At 37.5% G+C, this 19954-nt stretch overlaps 7 protein-coding genes across 7 annotated transcripts; 1 reads left to right on the top strand and 6 right to left on the bottom strand.

The window, feature by feature from the left end:
- Positions 1-4831: 4831 nt before the first annotated feature.
- LOC141301602 (uncharacterized) lies at positions 4832-12174 on the bottom strand. Its single transcript, XM_073831801.1, has 2 exons — positions 11792-12174; positions 4832-5237 (listed from the first exon to the last, which is right to left on the bottom strand). Exons 1-2 carry the CDS (start codon positions 12172-12174, stop codon positions 4832-4834), a joined length of 789 nt encoding a protein of 262 aa, XP_073687902.1.
- LOC141301926 (histone H2B) lies at positions 6689-7456 on the bottom strand. Its single transcript, XM_073832126.1, has one exon. The coding sequence runs from the start codon at positions 7204-7206 to the stop codon at positions 6832-6834; it is 375 nt and encodes a 124-aa protein (XP_073688227.1). The 5' UTR covers positions 7207-7456; the 3' UTR covers positions 6689-6831.
- On the bottom strand, positions 10735-11145 carry LOC141302067 (histone H3-like). The gene has a single exon (XM_073832260.1). The coding sequence runs from the start codon at positions 11143-11145 to the stop codon at positions 10735-10737; it is 411 nt and encodes a 136-aa protein (XP_073688361.1).
- Positions 12175-12796: 622 nt separating the features above from the next.
- On the bottom strand, positions 12797-13417 carry LOC141301840 (histone H1-like). The gene has a single exon (XM_073832037.1). It carries the CDS (start codon positions 13415-13417, stop codon positions 12797-12799), a length of 621 nt encoding a protein of 206 aa, XP_073688138.1.
- An 888-nt stretch (positions 13418-14305) lies between these two features.
- On the bottom strand, positions 14306-14680 carry LOC141301936 (histone H2B-like). The gene has a single exon (XM_073832139.1). The coding sequence runs from the start codon at positions 14678-14680 to the stop codon at positions 14306-14308; it is 375 nt and encodes a 124-aa protein (XP_073688240.1).
- Positions 14681-15223: 543 nt separating this feature from the next.
- Positions 15224-15673, bottom strand: LOC141301150 (histone H4). Its single transcript, XM_073831393.1, has one exon. The coding sequence runs from the start codon at positions 15671-15673 to the stop codon at positions 15362-15364; it is 312 nt and encodes a 103-aa protein (XP_073687494.1). The 3' UTR covers positions 15224-15361.
- A 3316-nt stretch (positions 15674-18989) lies between these two features.
- On the top strand, positions 18990-19371 carry LOC141302126 (histone H2B-like). Its single transcript, XM_073832317.1, has one exon. It carries the CDS (start codon positions 18990-18992, stop codon positions 19362-19364), a length of 375 nt encoding a protein of 124 aa, XP_073688418.1. The 3' UTR covers positions 19365-19371.
- The last annotated feature ends 583 nt before the right edge of the window (positions 19372-19954 follow it).

Here is a 19954-nt window from a genome sequence, read left to right as displayed (position 1 = left end):
CTAAACCTCTTCCTCAGAAATCATGTCTCTGAGTTCTGCAGGTAGTTCCTTTTGCAAGGCACTGTATGTCATATTGAAATCAGGAACTCTAACAACAATGCTGAACTCTAGTATTTCTGTCTCAAACATAACAGGTTTATTTCCAAGAGAAAGCATGAAATGTTAGAATGTACAGCTGTAGCAAACAGATTTGGGATTTGCAGGCCATTGTTGAATATATTGTTATGTTGTGCTTCATTAACATTTTAATTGAGTGGAAAGAAAGTTATACAGAATTAATAAGCAAATAATAAAAATCACGCCTCCAACCATCACTGCAAAAGCCTTAAGGCGTAACATAAATGTATAAACGGCTTTGAGAATCAGGCCATTTGCTTGTAAAACATCTGCAATCAGAATCAGCCATGAAGAATCAAGATCGGCACATTACTAAAAATAAATTGTGTGCTCCTAATTTTTTTTTGGTGCTCCTAACTTTTTGAAGTTGGAAGCACTAGTGCTACCAAGTTAAAAAAAAAAAAAAAATATATATATATATATATATATATATATATATATATATATATATATATATATTATTAAATAACAGAGAATAATAATAACAGTTATTCTCTCTGTGCTATTTTTCAATGTTTCAAGTGTTGCAGGTGTTTTCCCCTGTAGTTTTTTTTTTAACTAAGAAAGCATAAGAAAGATAAATGTATTATTAATCTTATGTGGGATGGGTATTCGGGAATGGGGAGGGGGGGCGGCAGATTTTTTTATAGGTTTAAAGAGGGGCGCGACCAAAAAAGTTTGAGAACCACTGGATTAACGTGTGATCGATAATTAATGAATGCACTTCCCCGAGCTGGGATGCGTCCAGGCATCCATTAAAAAGCCACGGCTGACCATGTCCTCTAAAATCATAGGCTACGTGTTATATAAATATTTATCAAGAAATAAGAGACCGCATACTACATTAGAATTCGACTAAGCAATGCATGTAATAATACAAAACAATTTCCTTACGACTGAAGAAAGAAAGACATGAACATCTTGGAAGACAAGGGGGTGAGTACATTATCTGTAAATTTTTGTTCTGAAAGTGAACTACTCCTTTATGTGTTTTCTGAATGTATGCTTTCCATCTCTCCATATTTTCTCATTCCAATGCATTTAAAGGTTTTTAGTCGCTTAAATTGAGAAACAAGGAAGACAGAAAATGGTAGGATAGTTTAAGAATGTATCTGCAATGTTCGTCTGCAAAAGCGTTCTATTGGCTATTGTGTGTCAGCGTGAAATAGCCAATGAGAGTGCGTTTCCTGTTTTCCAACAAGCAGCAGCAGCCTGTCTTTCCCTTTTTCCAAGGGTTAAAGTCATCGGTTAATTTCCACTTTGAAAAGATTTCTGGACATTGTAAGCATATTTTCGGACTGTTTTGATCCATATTCCTGTGAAATTGATTTATCTTTATTTTATTTTGTCATTATTCTTTTTTTAAAGAGATAAAAATAGTCCTTATCAACCTTGACATGGCAATACAATTCTATCACATTATTTTGGTGAGCTTTTGGGCTGGAAATTGTCAACCCGATCTGGCAACACTGCTTAAAGATTAAGGCGGGGCTTAGCAAAGGGGTGGTTTGAGTACACAATTAAGATATCTATAAAACAATTTTGACTAGTCAGAATGCTAATTCTAGATATCTACATTCAAATTCTTCCTAGTCACAAAGCTGAATGCGGATATCTCCAAAGAAAGATCCTCCTAGTCAAAAATCTGATTGAGATATCCAGAATTAAATTGCAGATATCTTTAAATAAGTTTTGACTATAGGAAGAATTCCAATTCAAGATATCTCTAATCAAGTTTTGCCTAGTCAAAAATCCAATTCAAGATATCTACAACTGTAATTCGACTAGTAGTAAATTATTTACAGATATTTACAAATGTATTTGTGGATATCTTTAAAAATGACGAATTAAAGATATCTCCAATTGGATTACGACTAGTAAAAAAACAGTTAGAGATATCTTGAATTATAATTTGTACTAGTGGCAACTCAATTATATCTCTAATTTCATTGTCACTAGTAAAAATGTAATTAGAGATATCTCTAATTACAGTTCTGCCTAGTGAAAATTCATTTATAGATATCTTTAATTACAATTTCTACTAGTCAAAACTCGTTAATGGTTACATAAAGTTAATGGAACAATATGACTAGTCATAAAAGCATTATAGATATCTCTAATGGATATTACGACTAGTCACAATAACATTGTAGATATCTTGATTGCAATTATGACAAGTCAAAATTGCAGGATAGATATCTGGAATTGGAATTATGACTAGTAAGGAAAAGAGTATTTAATGCTAAAACGGCTTGCCATAAAGCGCTATTTTGAAGCCTGTAGTGGGCGGGATTCGGCCGTGCCATCTTGGAATTGCGTCACCGCGCGTCACTCCCGCATAATCAAAAATGGGCAAAAAGGCGGGACGTGGGTGGAGCTGGTTGCTGAAACCACGCCCGCCTAGCACGACAGTGGTGACAGCAGCGGCAATCCCCCTGTCACTCAAGTGGCCACGCCCTTAATTATGCTGAACTTTAAGGCTTAATATAACTTAAACGGATGAGTTATAAAAAAAAAAAATCCACCCCCTCACAGTTGACATGAAGGGCAAAACTAGCTATATACAGGGTTCTTACACCTTTTCCAAAGTAAAATTCAAGCACTTTTCAAGCACTTTCAAGGTGCATTTTCAAGATGTTCCAGCACTGTGGTAAATTACATATTCACATACATGAGTTCTAAATTTTAAATCAGATGTTATTGTGCTATTAAAAACAACTGTCTAGATTGCATATAACATTGCCCCATATAAATAGTCAACATTCAGTATACAAATTATATAATTTAAAATATATAATTAATATAATTTACTGAGTATCTGTAGTATTTTAAAAATAAAATTTAAAGGCTTTTTAAGACCTGCACAAATAAAAGTAATACTGTATGAGTGGAGTAGGGCAATGTCTATGGTAACACATTAATGACTGTGAAAAAATATGATAAACTAAAATTCTAAAACTTGAAAACTTTCTAAAACTTGAAGGATTTTCACAAATACATTTCACATTCCAGCCTAAAAGTACTAAAAGGTAGTCAAAACGACACTATAACATTAATAATAAAATTTAACTGGCCCAAATGAAAAAAGACCATTTTTTAAACATTGAAAATATTTTTGATTGACATTTAGACTCCTATCTGATTTCCTATTCACAAATATCAAGGTATTTTTTTCACTATTTACAGTGTATCTGCAGAATTTTTAAATATCAATTTAAGGCAATTTACGACCCTTTTTAAGAGCTGCACAAGTAAAATGAACACTGTAGTGGGGTTGAACAATGTACAGTAACATTAAGCCATAAAATGACATGATTTATAATTAAGATTTTCACAAAAACAAAACATCTTATACAATGGCATTTCAGCCTTTATACCTTTAAAATGGATATCAAGTATAATTTATTTAAAACATAAATATTACTGTCTTAATTGTTTAGATTTTTAGAAAGCACATAACTTTTACATTTACAACTCTTATGTGTTTGCTGCATAAAAACATGGGCCAATATTTGTAATAATCTTGCTAAACAGCTGAATATTCGCAAATTCATTCCCTGTCACGAGGGGGCGCTTTAGGAGTGCTGAAATTCTACGGTTTCCTAGTAATGGCTGTACACAAATCAGCACCGCCGTTTTATCAGACATGGAATGAAAATGCCAACGACACGTTTCTGAGGACAGTCGGTTCCCTTCAGATACATTCATATAAAGACATCCGTGCCGCGTTTTGACTTTGAAACGTGCAGTGTGTATGTTTATTCAATATGATATAATTGCCTTTTGAAGTTTTATCCAGCCCTATCGCGATTCTCGTATATCCGTCCCTAACTCTTAAACTTATAATCAAGCCTTTTCTTATACTATTTAATACATTTAAAACTTTGTATGGCCTTAACTTTGATAAGGCTAAATTGATGAGTTTGTAATGACCCGCACAAGCCCTCTACTTTAAGATAGTCCGGTGAAACATTTTAGTAGCCCGACTGGAAAACACAATAGCCCCGGGACATCGGGCTGGCAATTTTGCAATCCCCAAATTCTCGTTTTAAACATAATTCTTATTTGTCGTTTTCAAGCCATCGACTGATGCAACAACCTCCTGATAACTGGCATGTTTTATCTACCGCTCTGTTCCATCAGAGGGCGCGCAGCAAGAAAGACCGGCGGTTCACACTACAGCCTCACGTGTACACTCGAGCGGAGCTGTTTTTTTCTTTTCTTTCTTTTACATATTATAAGCATAACAAAAAATAACTATTTAGTATGAAAGCGAATTAATATGAAACCGATGCAACTGCATATTCAAGCACTTCATCCAAAATCCAAGCATTTTTCAAACCTTGAAAACACTACATTAAAATTCAAGCATTTTCAAGGAATTCAAGCACCCGTACGAACCCTGTATATAGACCGAAACCATTTTTTGAACCAGGCTGTAAACATACCTTTTTTCTGCTGTAAAGTTGGACATTTTAACATGGGGAGTCAATGGGACTGATTCCCTTTTGCAGCCATTTTCTAGCAGCCAGTCGATGAATTGCAGTTTAAGACACTTCCGTGTTGGTTTCAATAGAGAGCGGGAGGTTGCCGCTTGGTGATAATAGTACTGCTGTTCAAGTCTTATAAATCGTTCAAATTGCTCTTGTAGGGAAAGTGGGTGGCTCTGAAAAGAGCCTTTGGTTGCTTTAAGTATTTATCAGATGCAGCTCATTTACTTGCCCTTGGCGGGCTTCTCGGTCTTCTTGGGCAGCAGCACAGCCTGGATGTTGGGCAGCACACCGCCCTGAGCGATGGTCACTCCGCCCAGAAGTTTGTTCAGCTCCTCGTCGTTGCGCACCGCCAGCTGCAGGTGACGGGGGATGATACGGGTCTTCTTGTTGTCCCTTGCGGCGTTTCCAGCCAACTCCAAGATCTCAGCAGTGAGATACTCGAGCACAGCGGCCAAATAAACCGGAGCACCAGCACCGACGCGCTCGGCATAATTGCCTTTGCGAAGAAGTCTGTGAACACGACCGACGGGAAACTGCAGTCCTGCTCTGGATGAACGAGTCTTAGCCTTTGCTCTGGTTTTACCGCCGGTTTTGCCTCTTCCACTCATTCTGGAGTTGTCTTTATTGCTGGTTAACGCAGAAATGATAGCGTTGTGGTCTGACGATCAGTATTTAAGAGAGAGTGCTCGTCGTCTATTGGCCAGAGTCTGTCACAGTTGAAAACCAATCACTGCACGTCCCTCCGAAACTCCAAACCCCGCCCCTCTCTGCCAGCCTCCTCATTCTCATCTGTTGTAATAAATGAATGAATGAACAAAAAGTTGAACGCTTTTACATATAAAATGGAGTTTAAAAGCAAAAGAAGGTAAAATAAACCAGGTATAAAATCGCACACTGAAATATATGTCCACATATACAGGAAACACAAAGAAATGTTTGTTGTAAAACCAGCTTCTAAACTTCTCTTCAAATCAAATCGTTTATTTACATGCGCCCTCAGTAATATTTAAGATTCTGATGTGAATAAAATAGAATCAGAAATAAATTCTCAAAAATGTCAACCTCCCTCCCCCTCAAAACGACTCCTCTTCTCTTCTGGTCACGAGCTATGGCTTAGGGGTTGGAGCTATCTGGAACTGCCAATAGTGACATTACTGACGTGAGGGGTAAACGTGTTTGAATTTTAAGGCACTGCGCTTTGTGTCCGGTTTCTGACCCTGCTTAAACAGCAATGCAACTATCACATTCAAGGCCAAGAAAGGTAGTACATTGTTAAAATAGTTCATGTGAAACCAGTGGTTGAACTGTAATTTTATAAAGCTACGAGAATCTTTTTTTTTTTCCCATAACTTCACAAAATTACAGTTGAACCACTGATGTCACATGGACCATTTCTACAATGTTTTTACTACCTTTCTGGGCCTTGAACGCAGTAGTTATGTTGCTGTTTAATGAAGGGTCAGTAAACTCTTGGTTTTTAACCTAGGACAACTGATGAACTTTTTTGTTCCACTTCAAATGTTGACTACTGTACATCTATATATCTATAACTGCTCTGTTTGAATATTTTTCAAATTATTTTTTTTCCTGTGCTATATTTCCAGCATCATTGCAGTCTTCAATGTCATAATTCTAAATTATTCGAATATGCTGATAAACTACAGTAGTCAACATTCGAAGTGGATCAAAACCAAAAAGAATACCCTTTCTTATCTTAGGACAACTTTTGATGAACTTTTTTGATCCACTTTGAATGTTGACTACTGTATACCTATTGTTTTCAGTGTTCAAAAGAGTTATTTGATGAATAAAAAGCACAAAGCAACAGCATGGGAAATGAATGCTGTTCTTTTGAATACTCTATTATTCAAAGAAGCTCGAAACAAACTGTACAACAAAAACAAGTGAATATGTAACAGTGCACTTCTGGTGATTGCTTCCTTAGTGTAATTGTAATGTTTTTATTAGTTACACTATGATAGACATCAAGCCCCATGTATAATGTTGAAGTGCATGTAATTAATGTCAGTGTCTTTTAAATGATTTGCGTGTTTAGATCGTTACAGTGTGTTCTGTATAGGAACTCTTTATTCGCCAAAGATGTTAAAACTCATCTCTAGTAAAACATAATACCACAGTCAAACACTGAAAAAGCTCTTTAACTGAAAACATGGGTGGCTCTTAAAAGAGCCTTTGTGGTAGCTGAAAGCCTTGTCAAGCTTTATTTGGAGCTGGTGTACTTGGTCACTGCCTTTGTGCCCTCAGACACGGCGTGTTTGGCCAGTTCTCCGGGCAGCAGCAGACGCACAGCGGTCTGGATCTCTCTAGATGTGATGGTGGAGCGCTTGTTATAGTGAGCCAGACGAGATGATTCACCGGCGATGCGCTCAAAGATGTCGTTGACGAAAGAGTTCATGATCCCCATCGCCTTAGAGGAGATACCAGTATCAGGATGAACCTGCTTCAAGACTTTATAGACATAGATAGCATAGCTCTCCTTCCTGGATCTCTTACGCTTCTTTCCTCCTTTACCGGCGGTCTTGGTGACAGCCTTCTTTGATCCCTTCTTGGGAGCAGACTTCGCTGGTTCAGGCATGTTGGGTCGCGATAACACGATGTTTTATTAGGAGCATGTTCTGGCTATTTATTGAGAGCTCATGCTAATTTAAGAGGGCTGGGTTCCTCTCCATGATTGGGTGTTTTTGTGCAATGAATGAAGAAAACGTATTTCATTGGTTAGAAATGGAAGGCTGAGCAGACTCATCCGCCAATCACAGGCTTCTAAATCTGAACGCTTTCCGTCGCCTCCTCCACAAGCTTCATTGTCCGACTTTCCCGCTCAAAAATGTCTGATAAATCACAATCATGCCGAGAATTAAATAACTCATAATTCAACCCCCTGGCTGTTTTAACTAAAAGGAACTTGCACTGATTGATCTTAAAACATGTCAGTGCCATTTTTGTCTCAATATGCACACCAGTAAAGTTTTTTTATTCTTACTTTTTTCTCCTACGGCACATTTATACAAAAAAAAAAATATATATATATATATATATATATATATATATATATATATCAAATACCCTTATTGACTTATAACCTAATCCTGTTTTAGTCTAAGCCCTGTCTATAAAATCAGACCTTATGGTTTTACATACTACTGTTCACATTAAATTACCTTCTGCAAAGAACACGGATTTCAGTAAATATCAGAAATCACGTAATACACCAATAAATACCGATTTAAGCCGGAGAAACGTAAGTTATGACTATATCTATGGATCTATGAGACTGAATGATGACCATCACCACGGTCTTACCTTAAATTATAGCCTACTATGGTGAAACCGTGGTGACAATCTGAGTGAGGTCTAAATATATCGCATTTATATATCATCGCGCTTTGTAATAACCTTTTTGTCAAATTAATTATAATAAACCTACTTATATGAAACATTAAAGTTTATTATACTACATTAAACTCCATACAAATAACTCAGCTGGTTTCGTGTATGAAACGATCGCTGAAGAACTCACAAAACACTATGAAACATACTCTTTTTGAAAATGTGGGTGGCTCTTAAAAGAGCCTTTGGGTTTGTATGTTGTATGGATATGTTTAACCTCCAAAGCCGTACAGAGTGCGTCCCTGTCGTTTCAGAGCATACACGACATCCATGGCGGTAACGGTCTTTCTCTTGGCGTGCTCAGTGTAGGTAACGGCATCGCGGATCACGTTCTCCAGAAACACTTTCAGCACACCGCGAGTCTCCTCGTAAATCAGACCGGAGATACGCTTGACACCGCCGCGGCGAGCGAGACGACGGATAGCGGGTTTGGTGATTCCCTGGATGTTATCACGCAGAACTTTACGATGACGCTTAGCGCCTCCTTTTCCGAGCCCCTTGCCGCCTTTGCCTCTTCCAGACATGATGAAAAATCTTCACGCTTTGACTTTGTGCAACACAACTTGTGTAAAACAAGCATCTGAGCAAAGAGCTTTACAGTATCCTACAGGACCTAACTGAAACACATCAAGGCGGAGCTACGCTACATCATACGATACACGTCATTCATTCAAGTATGGAAACTCTTCCAAATTGCTTCTTTTTTTGATGTTTCTAATTTAGGTGTATTCTGTAAAGTTGAGTAAGAAACTTTACTTAATTTATTTTATTATTGCAATCAGGTTAAATTTATTTGGGAGAATTTAAGATGTTATCTATCTTTTTTTATATAAAATGTGATTTAAAATTTACTCTAAAATAAATATTTCTATATTTTTTCTAGTAGTCACCATGCTACTGAACTTGTTGTTATTTTTTTTTGTTTTGCATTGTACATTTTTTATTCATAAATCCAAATTTCTTAATATGTTACCTAGATTTGATGTCTTTCTCGCAGAGATTTTGCTTATTGTTCATTCTCTTAAACTTACTGATGATAACAAGAATAACAAGTTTCTTATGGCATATGACAATCTTTTTCTTACTGATTGAGGTGCTGTTTTTTATTTATTTATTTTATTTTTATTTCCTTCTTTTATGTTATTGTATTCTATACAGTGCTGTTTATTGTTGTTTTCCTTTTGTTGTTTTATGGAAACTCTTGGAGTATCTGGTGATCAGTTGTAATTTGTAATTAATATTCGGGGCACTGTTATGTAAGTATTTGGGTTGCAGCACATGCTCAGAATTAGAATCAGGTGTGTTTACACATACAAGGAATTTGTTTTCGTGATAAAATCTTCAACAGTACAACAGAATGAAACTGACAAGACAAAACACAGATAATAAAATAATAGGGAATAACAATCTACAAATTGACAATTAATATGTACAGGTATATTACAATAGACAATTTTGTATCTACAGGTATATTATGTGCAAATTCGAAATGTAAACTAAGTATGTGCGTTGGATAAATAAATGTACAAGTTCATAAATAGTGTTGTGTGTTCCACAAATATTGTGTTTATAAAATGGATTGCCTGAGAGATGCTGATCCATGCTGGAGCAGAAGGAAACGAGATGGCAGATAAGCATGCTAAAAACTGTTTGAACTTGAATGAGATCGAATTGATGTAAAAATCAGCAAAATCAGTCGTCAGAAAAACTAATAAAAATGTGGCAACATCTTTGAAATAAAGAGAATCAGAGATTGGTTACATACAATCATAAATAATCATTCATGACACTTAAACAGAAGAACATTTAAGTAAGGATAATATCAACAACAACATGGTATACATCTGTATTAAAAAGTATGTACATGTATATAGATGATATCTGATTATTGCCTCTCAATAACTAAGAGTGAATTATACAAACAAGTGGTAATTTCTGTTAGCTGACTGTTTTTGTGCCCACATGTTAAAGGCAATACCTATATAAAATTAAAAGGGAAGTAGGCATACACAATAATGAGAGTGGATTGAGAAGACAAGAAAAACCAGTAATAACTAGAATCTGAATCAGCCATACTACATTAAATGGAAACCTAAACAACATAAAAAAACAGAATTATTATTGTAGGCATTGTGGAATTTATTAAACTGTTGATCAAGTCATACTGCACTGTAGTGCATATAACAGTGAACAACAAATGTTAGAAGATGAAGTACTGGATGTGAAAACATTGTTTTAACATTTTGTTAAATTTTCTAAAACATGAAATGAGATAAGAATTTAATATAATATATTTAGAATTTATTTAAATAAATAAGGGTGACAAGAAAAATATGTATTGCACTTGCTCCACAAATTAATACTATTTTTAGTGAAGTTAGTTTCTCCATATCTGTGCAGATGTTTCATTGCTAATGCAATATAACACTAATCAACAATCTACATTTCAAATCATTACATATGCAGACAGGAAAACAGACAGTTTGAAACAGACTAAGTTATATTCACTTACAGTAAACGATAATATTTTCCCTAACTTCTTATTGAAGTATTGAACTATTAAAGATTGCTATATATCTTGCATATTCATGGCACGTGTTGGACGTGAGATTTCTGAGTGGGTTTTAACAAGCACCAAAGACGAGAAAATTCTACTTTGTTTGAAATATGTAGGCGGCTCTTAAAAGAGCCTTTGGGTTTAAGAGAAGCTGTGAGTTTAAGCGCGTTCTCCACGAATGCGGCGAGCCAGCTGAATATCTTTGGGCATGATGGTCACTCTCTTGGCGTGGATGGCGCACAAGTTGGTGTCCTCAAACAAACCGACCAGGTAAGCCTCGCTGGACTCCTGAAGAGCCATGACAGCGGAGCTCTGGAAACGCAGATCAGTCTTGAAATCCTGAGCGATTTCTCGCACCAGACGCTGGAAGGGCAGCTTGCGAATCAGCAGCTCGGTGGACTTCTGATAACGACGGATCTCTCGCAGAGCCACGGTACCTGGCCTGTAGCGATGAGGTTTCTTGACGCCGCCGGTGGCTGGAGCGCTTTTCCGAGCGGCTTTGGTAGCAAGCTGCTTCCTCGGGGCTTTTCCACCGGTGGATTTGCGAGCGGTCTGCTTAGTTCTTGCCATTGTTTTGAAGTCTCTGCCTTATTCTCTAAAACAGAATGATATTGTTCTCCGTGTGCAGTACCTTTTTAAACTCTCCTACCGCATTGGGCGGTGCGTCAGCAGAGGCGTTTGATTGGCTATTGTGTTTACGTCTCAGCGTGAGGCAGCGAATAAAAATGCGCTTCATCTTTTCAAACAAGTAGAGGAAGCTTGCTTTTCCCGCTCTAATGTTGTCTGTTCAGTGTCCCATTTTTGGACGTTGAACGTGTTCACGTGTTTTTTTTTTTTGATGTACATTTATCAAAAATGTATGTTAAAAAAATAATAATGAAAAGATACTCTTTGTATTTACACTACACGTGACAATGGGGTTTAAGATGTTGCATTTCATTTTTGTTTCCCTATCCTATTGCAGTGTAACAGCGTTAATGTATTGTATGTTTGATTACACATAAGTCGATTTACATTGAATGTTAACATTTCTGTAACGCAGCATTCGGTATCAAAAACTGGCGCCGCTCATTTCTACGGCGAAAATTACTGTAGAAAACATAATGTGGGTGTATAAAAGCATAAAGTAACTCAAATGGCTCTTATAGAAAAAGTGGATGGCTCTGAAAAGAGCCTTTGGGTGTTTCGCATATTCAGGAGACGGCAACTCATTTACTTGCCCTTGGCGGGCTTCTCGGTCTTCTTGGGCAGCAGCACAGCCTGGATGTTGGGCAGCACACCGCCCTGAGCGATGGTCACTCCGCCCAGAAGTTTGTTCAATTCCTCGTCGTTGCGCACCGCCAGCTGCAGGTGACGGGGGATGATACGGGTCTTCTTGTTGTCCCTTGCGGCGTTTCCAGCCAACTCCAAGATCTCAGCAGTGAGATACTCGAGCACAGCGGCCAAATAAACCGGAGCACCAGCACCGACGCGCTCGGCATAGTTGCCTTTGCGGAGAAGCCTGTGAACACGACCAACGGGAAACTGCAGACCTGCTCTGGATGAACGGGTTTTAGCCTTTGCTCTGGCCTTGCCGCCGGTTTTGCCTCTTCCACTCATTATTGAATTGTTGTAGCTGTTACCGCTGACCAACGCAAAAATAATAGTGTTGTGGCCAGACCATCAGTTTTTAAGAGAGTGTGCTCGTCGTCTATTGGTCAGAATCTGTCAAAGCTGCAAACCAATCACTGCACGTCCCTCCAAAACTCTAAACCCCTGCCCTCTCTGCCTGCCTCTACATTCTCATCGTCTTTTGTAATGGATGAATAAACAGAAAATGTAAACTCTTTTTACATATAAAATAGGTTTAATGCAGGACAAAAGTTAAATAACCAAGGTTATAAAATCGCACATTACAATATATGTCCACATAAACACTGGAAAAATGGTTAATTTTGTAAGTAGATCATTCTCTATATTCTCTTTGAAATAAAGCCGAGCATCCGATGATTTACATCCGTCCTGTCAGTTAATGTGTTTTAGATATATTTAAGATGGTAATGTGAATATAATGCAGACTGTATCATACTGAGATAAAAAAAAAAAAAAAAAAACATACACTTTTACAGTTTAATCTCTCTCAAATGTTTAAATAAACATTATTTTGCTCTTTAATTGTAGCATGTGAGTGGCTCTTAAAAGAGCCGTTTTGTTTAGGGAAGAATTAAACACAGACTGATACTTATTTCTTAGGTGCTGCCTTTTTAGGCTTGGCTGCCTTAGGCTTCACCGTTTTGGGTTTGGCTACCTTGGCCTTCTTGGGGCTCTTGGTTGCTTTCTTAGCGGCTGCTGGCTTCTTGGCCTTTTTGGGGCTCTTGGCTGGTTTCTTAGCAGTTGCCGGTTTTTTCGCCTTCTTGGGGCTCTTTGTCGCCTTCTTTGCAGCGGTGGCGGCCGGTTTCTTCACCTTCTTGGGGGATTTCTTGACGGCGGCTTTCTTGGCAGCAGGCTTCTTTGCTTTCGCGGGAGATTTCTTTGCTGGTTTCTTCTTGGTTTCGGTTTGATTCTTGTTGAGCTTGAAGGAACCGGAGGCGCCAGTGCCTTTGGTCTGGACCAGGGTACCGTTGGTCACCAAACTCTTGACAGCGGTCTTGACGCGGGAGTTGTTCTTCTCCACATCGTAGCCACCCGCAGAAAGAGCCTTCTTCAGGGCGGCGAGGGACACGCCGCTTCTCTCCTTGGAGGCGGTCACGGTCTTGACGATGAGGTCCTTGACGTTCGGGCCCGCTTTCTTGGGTTTAGAAGCAGACTTCTTTTTGGGAGCTTTAGCCGGCGGGGCAGCGGCAGCTGGAGCGGTTTCAGCCATGTCTCTGAGCGGATACGTTTCACGCGTTGACAATCTGGAAATAATGAAGCGCTGAGCGGCGCTGCTGTAGTTAACTACCACATGAGAACCGTGTAGACTCTACACTAAGACCTCCCGCCTTTTTGTCGTTTGAACACAAAGCAGCAGATTAGAAGCAAGATACATTTATCATCATGTAGCAGATTAGAAATTACAGAGTTATACAAATTATAGAGTTCGAGAAAGAGGTATAAGTGTTCCCCCCCTCTTTTTCTTTTGACTTAAAACAAGGCGCTGCTTCTCTAATTCATTATATAATTTAATGTGGCAATTTCACCTGCGTCTTGTTTTAGGAGTTATCGGATACTAATAGAAATGCTGATCAAAATACATAGATGAATAGAGTATGCTGATATGATACAGAGCAAGTAAACAACCTTCTGATGATTGCTTCCTTATTACTATAATCACCATCGTTGTATTACGTAAAACTAGTATAATAATGTGATTTTCATGATTTTGGTCTGGTGTTAAAAGCTATAACATAAACATAAATTAATGTTTTACACTGGAAAACAAACGTCTGTGCATAGAACAGCAAGTATGCGCAAGTATACACATGAACGTGTTCATAACAACAACAAAAAAAGAAACTGGGTTTCACATTAAAGTTTTCGTTCAACCGACATTCTTTCTAAGAACAGATTTATAAAGTAACACCACCGCATAATAGTTGGGACGAGGTGATAGAGGAGGGCTGTTGTTTCTGGAAGTGTGATGTCGGTGTACACATAATTTGTTTGTTCAGAGTGCTAAAACTGTCCGCAAACAACACTGAAAAAGCTCTTTAACTGAAAACATGGGTGGCTCTTAAAAGAGCCGTTGGGGTAGCTGAAGTCAGAATACACATCACTTAGAGCTGGTGTATTTGGTCACAGCCTTTGTGCCCTCAGACACGGCGTGTTTAGCCAGTTCACCGGGCAGCAGCAGACGCACAGCGGTCTGGATCTCTCTAGATGTGATGGTGGAGCGCTTGTTGTAGTGAGCCAGACGAGATGATTCACCGGCGATGCGCTCGAAGATGTCGTTCACGAAAGAGTTCATGATTCCCATCGCCTTAGAAGAGATACCAGTATCAGGATGAACCTGCTTCAAGACTTTGTAGACGTAGATAGCATAGCTCTCCTTCCTGGTCCTTTTGCGCTTCTTTCCTCCTTTGCCGGCGGTCTTAGTGACGGCCTTCTTCGAGCCCTTTTTGGGCGCAGACTTCGCTGGTTCAGGCATGGTAGATCAGACTGACACAAACAGAATAGTTATTGAAGTTGTATGCTGTGTTTTTAATTTGCAGCTCATGCTAATTTCAGAGGGCTGGATAGTCATCCTCTGATTGCGCGATTCGCACAATAAATAAAGGAAGCCTTTTTCATTGGCCATAATAGGGCTAGTAGAAAGACAAATCTGCCAATCGTAGGCTTGGGAGTTTAAATATTATCCCTCCCCCAACCGTCGGTCACCTCCCTCACGCTGACTTTCCCGCTCATACTGCTTCCGCAATGTGGAACGAATGAAAGAAGACCCTTGTGTCTCACGATTTTTCGGGAAATACATTAATTTTAACCTCTCGACCTACTAAATTATATTTTGAGAACAAAATTGTATCTGAAAAAAAACATCCCCACAAGCATAACAAACCCTAAAATCGGATTTATTATGCATTATTTTTTTTCAAAGGCGTAGACTAGCAGAATGTTTGTGCAGACATAGTAAAACACACAAAACTTCATTACGTTGTTCTACAGACAAGATGTAACGCTAATCCAAGACTAAAATACATTTTGGTGTGGTTTTGTGTTTAAAATTACGATTTATATTTCCAATTCATAAATAAAATGAGTCAAAAACAAGTTCTTTTTTGAGAATGTGGGTGGCTCTTAAAAGAGCCTTTGGGTTTTTGAGTAGATGAGTTTAACCTCCAAAGCCGTACAGAGTGCGTCCCTGTCGTTTCAGAGCATACACGACATCCATGGCGGTGACGGTCTTTCTCTTGGCGTGCTCGGTGTAGGTAACGGCATCGCGGATCACGTTCTCCAGAAACACTTTCAACACACCGCGGGTCTCCTCGTAGATCAGACCGGAGATACGCTTAACACCGCCACGGCGAGCGAGACGACGGATGGCAGGTTTGGTGATTCCCTGGATGTTATCACGCAGAACTTTACGGTGACGCTTAGCACCTCCTTTTCCGAGCCCCTTGCCGCCTTTGCCTCTTCCAGACATGATGAAAAATCTTCAAGCTCCGATGTATAACGGAATACGACACACCTGACCGAAGTCCTGCGCAAAGAACTTTACAGTACCCTACAGGACCTAATTGAAACATATGAAGGAGGAGCTATAAACGTCACATGATGTCATGGACTGACCCACTCAAGACCCAGTGTCATATTGTCACATCCTTAAAGTTTCGAAGAAATATACGTTTTTTTACCCATGGAAGCACTGCAATGATCATGTATTACGATAAATGCTTGTATAATTTCTTCTGTGGTGTCAGCCGTTCAGTCCTTTTAATTTGTGGTGTTTATTTGGGATACACTTCTGTTCTCAGAAGGAAGAAGGGCTATTCCACTGAATGGGTGCCATCCAAAAAATTTTTTTTTTTTGACTGAATCTAGTAGTAATAATGTGGATGAAGCCTAATATTTACATCAATAAATCAGATGACACTACTACTGTTACTCAGTTACTATTGAGTATAGGATATATGAATAGCAGAACTGAAACAGGGTTTTAGGATAAAATTAGCAAATACATATAAAATAACCACATGGACTGAATGCTAATACTTGGCAAACTATAATGATTCACCAAAGATTTGTATTTTTTAAATAAACAAGTAACATCTAAGAAATAATTTAGGTATCAGGACAGTGTGTGAAAATGTGCTTCTGTTTGGTTGTTTTTCAAACCAAAATTTGATTTGTAAATGTGCAAATTACAACACAATCTTTTGAGTGCACCAAAGCAGCAATTGCAGTAAAATACTTTTTTTCTTACGGCAAAGATACTATGAAAGCAATTCTATTAGTAAGCACAGATATGGAAGCCAGGTCAAACAGCCATGTTTTGAAAAAAAAAAAAAAAAAAAAAAAAAAAAACGTGTTGACTACTGCATCATTGGCATGTCATGCATGCTGTAAATATTGTAAATGATCAGCGTTTTCAGTAGTCAATTATAAAGCAGCAAATTACAGACAGCACCATTTTTACCATGTCTGAATCAAGCTCAATTCCAGAAAGAATTAGGATATAATAAAATAAAAACAACCTTCTTTATATAGAGAGAAAGAGATAAATATTAAGTGAAAAGAAGCTTCACTCAGAAGAATCAAATATCACACATATAGTTTGACATACACGTCTTGTACATACAAGTATTGTAAACATTAAAGTTAAGTTAAATTATTAAAAGTTAAGTTAAATTATTGAATATTTATTATTTTTATTATTATTATTATCTTTTTTTTACTTTCATTCCAGTATCGCTAGAGCTAGTAACAAATTAATTTACACACTCCATGCTTTTTTGCTTGCATTATGTTACAAAAAGCTTTAGCTTTCTTACACCAGCACAAGGAATTATACCTTTCTGAAGTGTTATTAACTTAACCTGTCAGTGGTCATAATATTATGCCTGATTGGTGTAACTACAGGGTAAAAAAAATAAATAAAAATACATAAATAAAAATCACACAATTTATAATGGTTTAACTGATTATAATGGGAATTGTACTGGTTTCAATGGAAACTGTAATGGTCCCTGTGGGTCTCTACTGGTAATTTGTCGCCTTCTGGCGTCTTGTTAAAACCATAACCAATAAATCCCAAAGCATACTACAGGAAACAATTTTTTAATGGTTACACTATTTGTAATGATATTTGTAGTGGAAATCATTGGAATTTCTATGATGGTTTCTATTGTGTATTTTTTATTTTTCCCCAAGAGCTTGTCATCAGGAAAGCCTGAATGTACTTATGTTGCTATAGCTTTTTTCTGTCTTGTCAGGGAGTGCAAAGACATGTGTCCTTCATGTATCAGAAAGTGATTTGGTGGTAGGAAACGGCTACAGAGACGAAACAAAGGCACTGATATATCTTAAAATCAGTCGGTGCAAGTGTCTTTCAAAGAGCTGAGAGACTTTGAAAGAGCTCAGACTTACATTTTAATATAGGACTAGGCTTAAGTCTTGTCTGTGAAACCGGGGGATTATATACATTTCTGCAATGAACTGCAATTCCTTAAAGGACTCCAGCATGTAGTGTTTGATCCTCAACATTTTAACTTTATATCTCAGACTTTTAAACTGGGCTAGTTTAATTAAAATATATTTTTTTAAACACTGACAAATCATTAAAGTGGGAAATTAAACCTGCTAACTGGTAAGCAATAAGTTCAATACAGTGAGTGAAAAAGAAACAAAACAAAACAAAACAACTACAACAATTAAACTATAATGGATCTAAGGGGGCATTTCTTGTTGTTGTACAGTAAAATGTTACTTTAAATGCTACTTTAATGTACAATTTATGAAATTTATTTATGCTACATGCTATGTTGTTAAATTAATGTTTATTAAATTATTTTAGCTTAATTTTTGTTACCTTGATAGTATTTTTAAAGGCACTGCACAAGCCACACAATCCTATTAATATTTTTACATGTAATATTTATTGTGGAAGTGATTAATATATATTTGTGATAATATTTGGTTAATCATGACATGTGGCTTGCTTTTTATCACCTGTGATTTGCACATTATAAATCTAAAACAATTTTATTAATTTGGTGTGTAATTTAGTGAAACATACATTTTTACACATTTTCCAAAAAAAAACTTTTTGTGGATTGTTTAGTAACTGTTTTATACACAAACACAATCACTTCTTTGTTGAGATTTTTATCCCGAAGTAAAAGGAGTTTCAGCATGCTGTGACATATACCCTTTTTACAGATAAGACCTAAGACTAGTCCCCAACTAAAATGTATGTCTGAGCTGCTTTAACTGAAAGAAACTTGCACTTAACATATTTTAAAATATGTCAGTATGTTTATTTTTTCTTAAGATATACACCAGTAATGAATTTTCTAAGTCATGTTTAATAAAAAGATACTTAAATGTCCAAATTGATCTACAACCTACAGGCTTAATCCAAACTCTGTCTGTGAAACCAGGCCATAACGGCATTTTTTCTTACATTTTATGGTGTATTAACTGATTTCAATAAACACTGAAAAAATAAAAATAAAAATTCTTGATTGAGATTATCAGACATTTTGAGCGGGAAAGTCAGACAAAGAAGTGTGTATAGCGGGAGGCGACGGGAAACGTTCAAATTTAGAAGCCTGTGATTGGCGGGTTTGTCTGTCCAGCAAGATCATTTCTAACCAATGAAATATGTTTATTTTATTTACGGCCCAAAAACAACCAATCAGTGGAAGGAACCTAGCCCTCTTAAATTAGCATGAGCTTTCAATAAATACCCAGTACAAACTTCCTTAGCGGTATTGCTGAGTTGTTTATCACAAGACAACATGCCTGAACCAGCGAAGTCTGCTCCCAAGAAGGGCTCGAAGAAAGCCGTCACCAAAGCTGCCGGCAAAGGAGGAAAGAAGCGCAAGAGGTCCAGGAAGGAGAGCTATGCGATATACATCTATAAAGTCATGAAGCAGGTTCATCCTGATACTGGTATTTCTTCTAAGGCGATGGGGATCATGAACTCTTTCGTCAACGACATCTTTGAGCGCATCGCCGGTGAATCATCTCGTCTCGCTCACTATAACAAGCGCTCCACCATCACATCTAGAGAGATCCAGACCGCTGTGCGTCTGCTGCTGCCCGGTGAACTGGCCAAACACGCCGTGTCTGAGGGCACAAAGGCCGTGACCAAATACACCAGCTCTAAGTGAGGTGTAATCTGACTTCAACTAAAACAAAGGCTCTTTTAAGAGCCGCCCATGTTTTCAGTCAAAGAGCTTTCTTTCAGTGTTTGTGACTTGTGTTACTAATGCTTTACTAACGACAAACAATACACAACGCTTACATCACGGTTCTAATAATTACACTATTTTTAAAATGGTATTTGTTACGTGCACTCCAACATCAGAGCTTCATGTTCATCATAGTGTGTTTCCAGTGCTCTTATTACAAAGACAAAACGGTGTACTCCGTGTTACGTATTAATCACACCTTTTGTTGTAAAGTACTTTTTATTTTTTTAAATGTACATAGAATATAATAGGTACTGTTTAAAACATGTTTATTTGCGTATTAGAATGATTTCTGGAGCATCATGATACTTTAGACTAATAATGCTGAGAATTTTGCCAGCGCAGTAACAGATTGCATTTTAAATATATGCAGAGATAAACAGATATGTATAATTACTATTAATTGGTCTATATTTAGCATCTGCGTAGTTTCTAATCTGCAAATGTTTTAATGCACTTTTATTTTGTGTTTAAACGGATAATTGCGTATTCACTGAGACCAGAAGTGC

The sequence above is a fragment of the Garra rufa genome, chromosome 25 (genome assembly GCF_049309525.1).
Source record: "Garra rufa chromosome 25, GarRuf1.0, whole genome shotgun sequence".
Lineage (NCBI taxonomy): Eukaryota > Metazoa > Chordata > Actinopteri > Cypriniformes > Cyprinidae > Garra > Garra rufa.
Note: the sequence above shows the minus strand (reverse complement) of the source record. Positions and strands in the feature narration are given on the sequence as shown.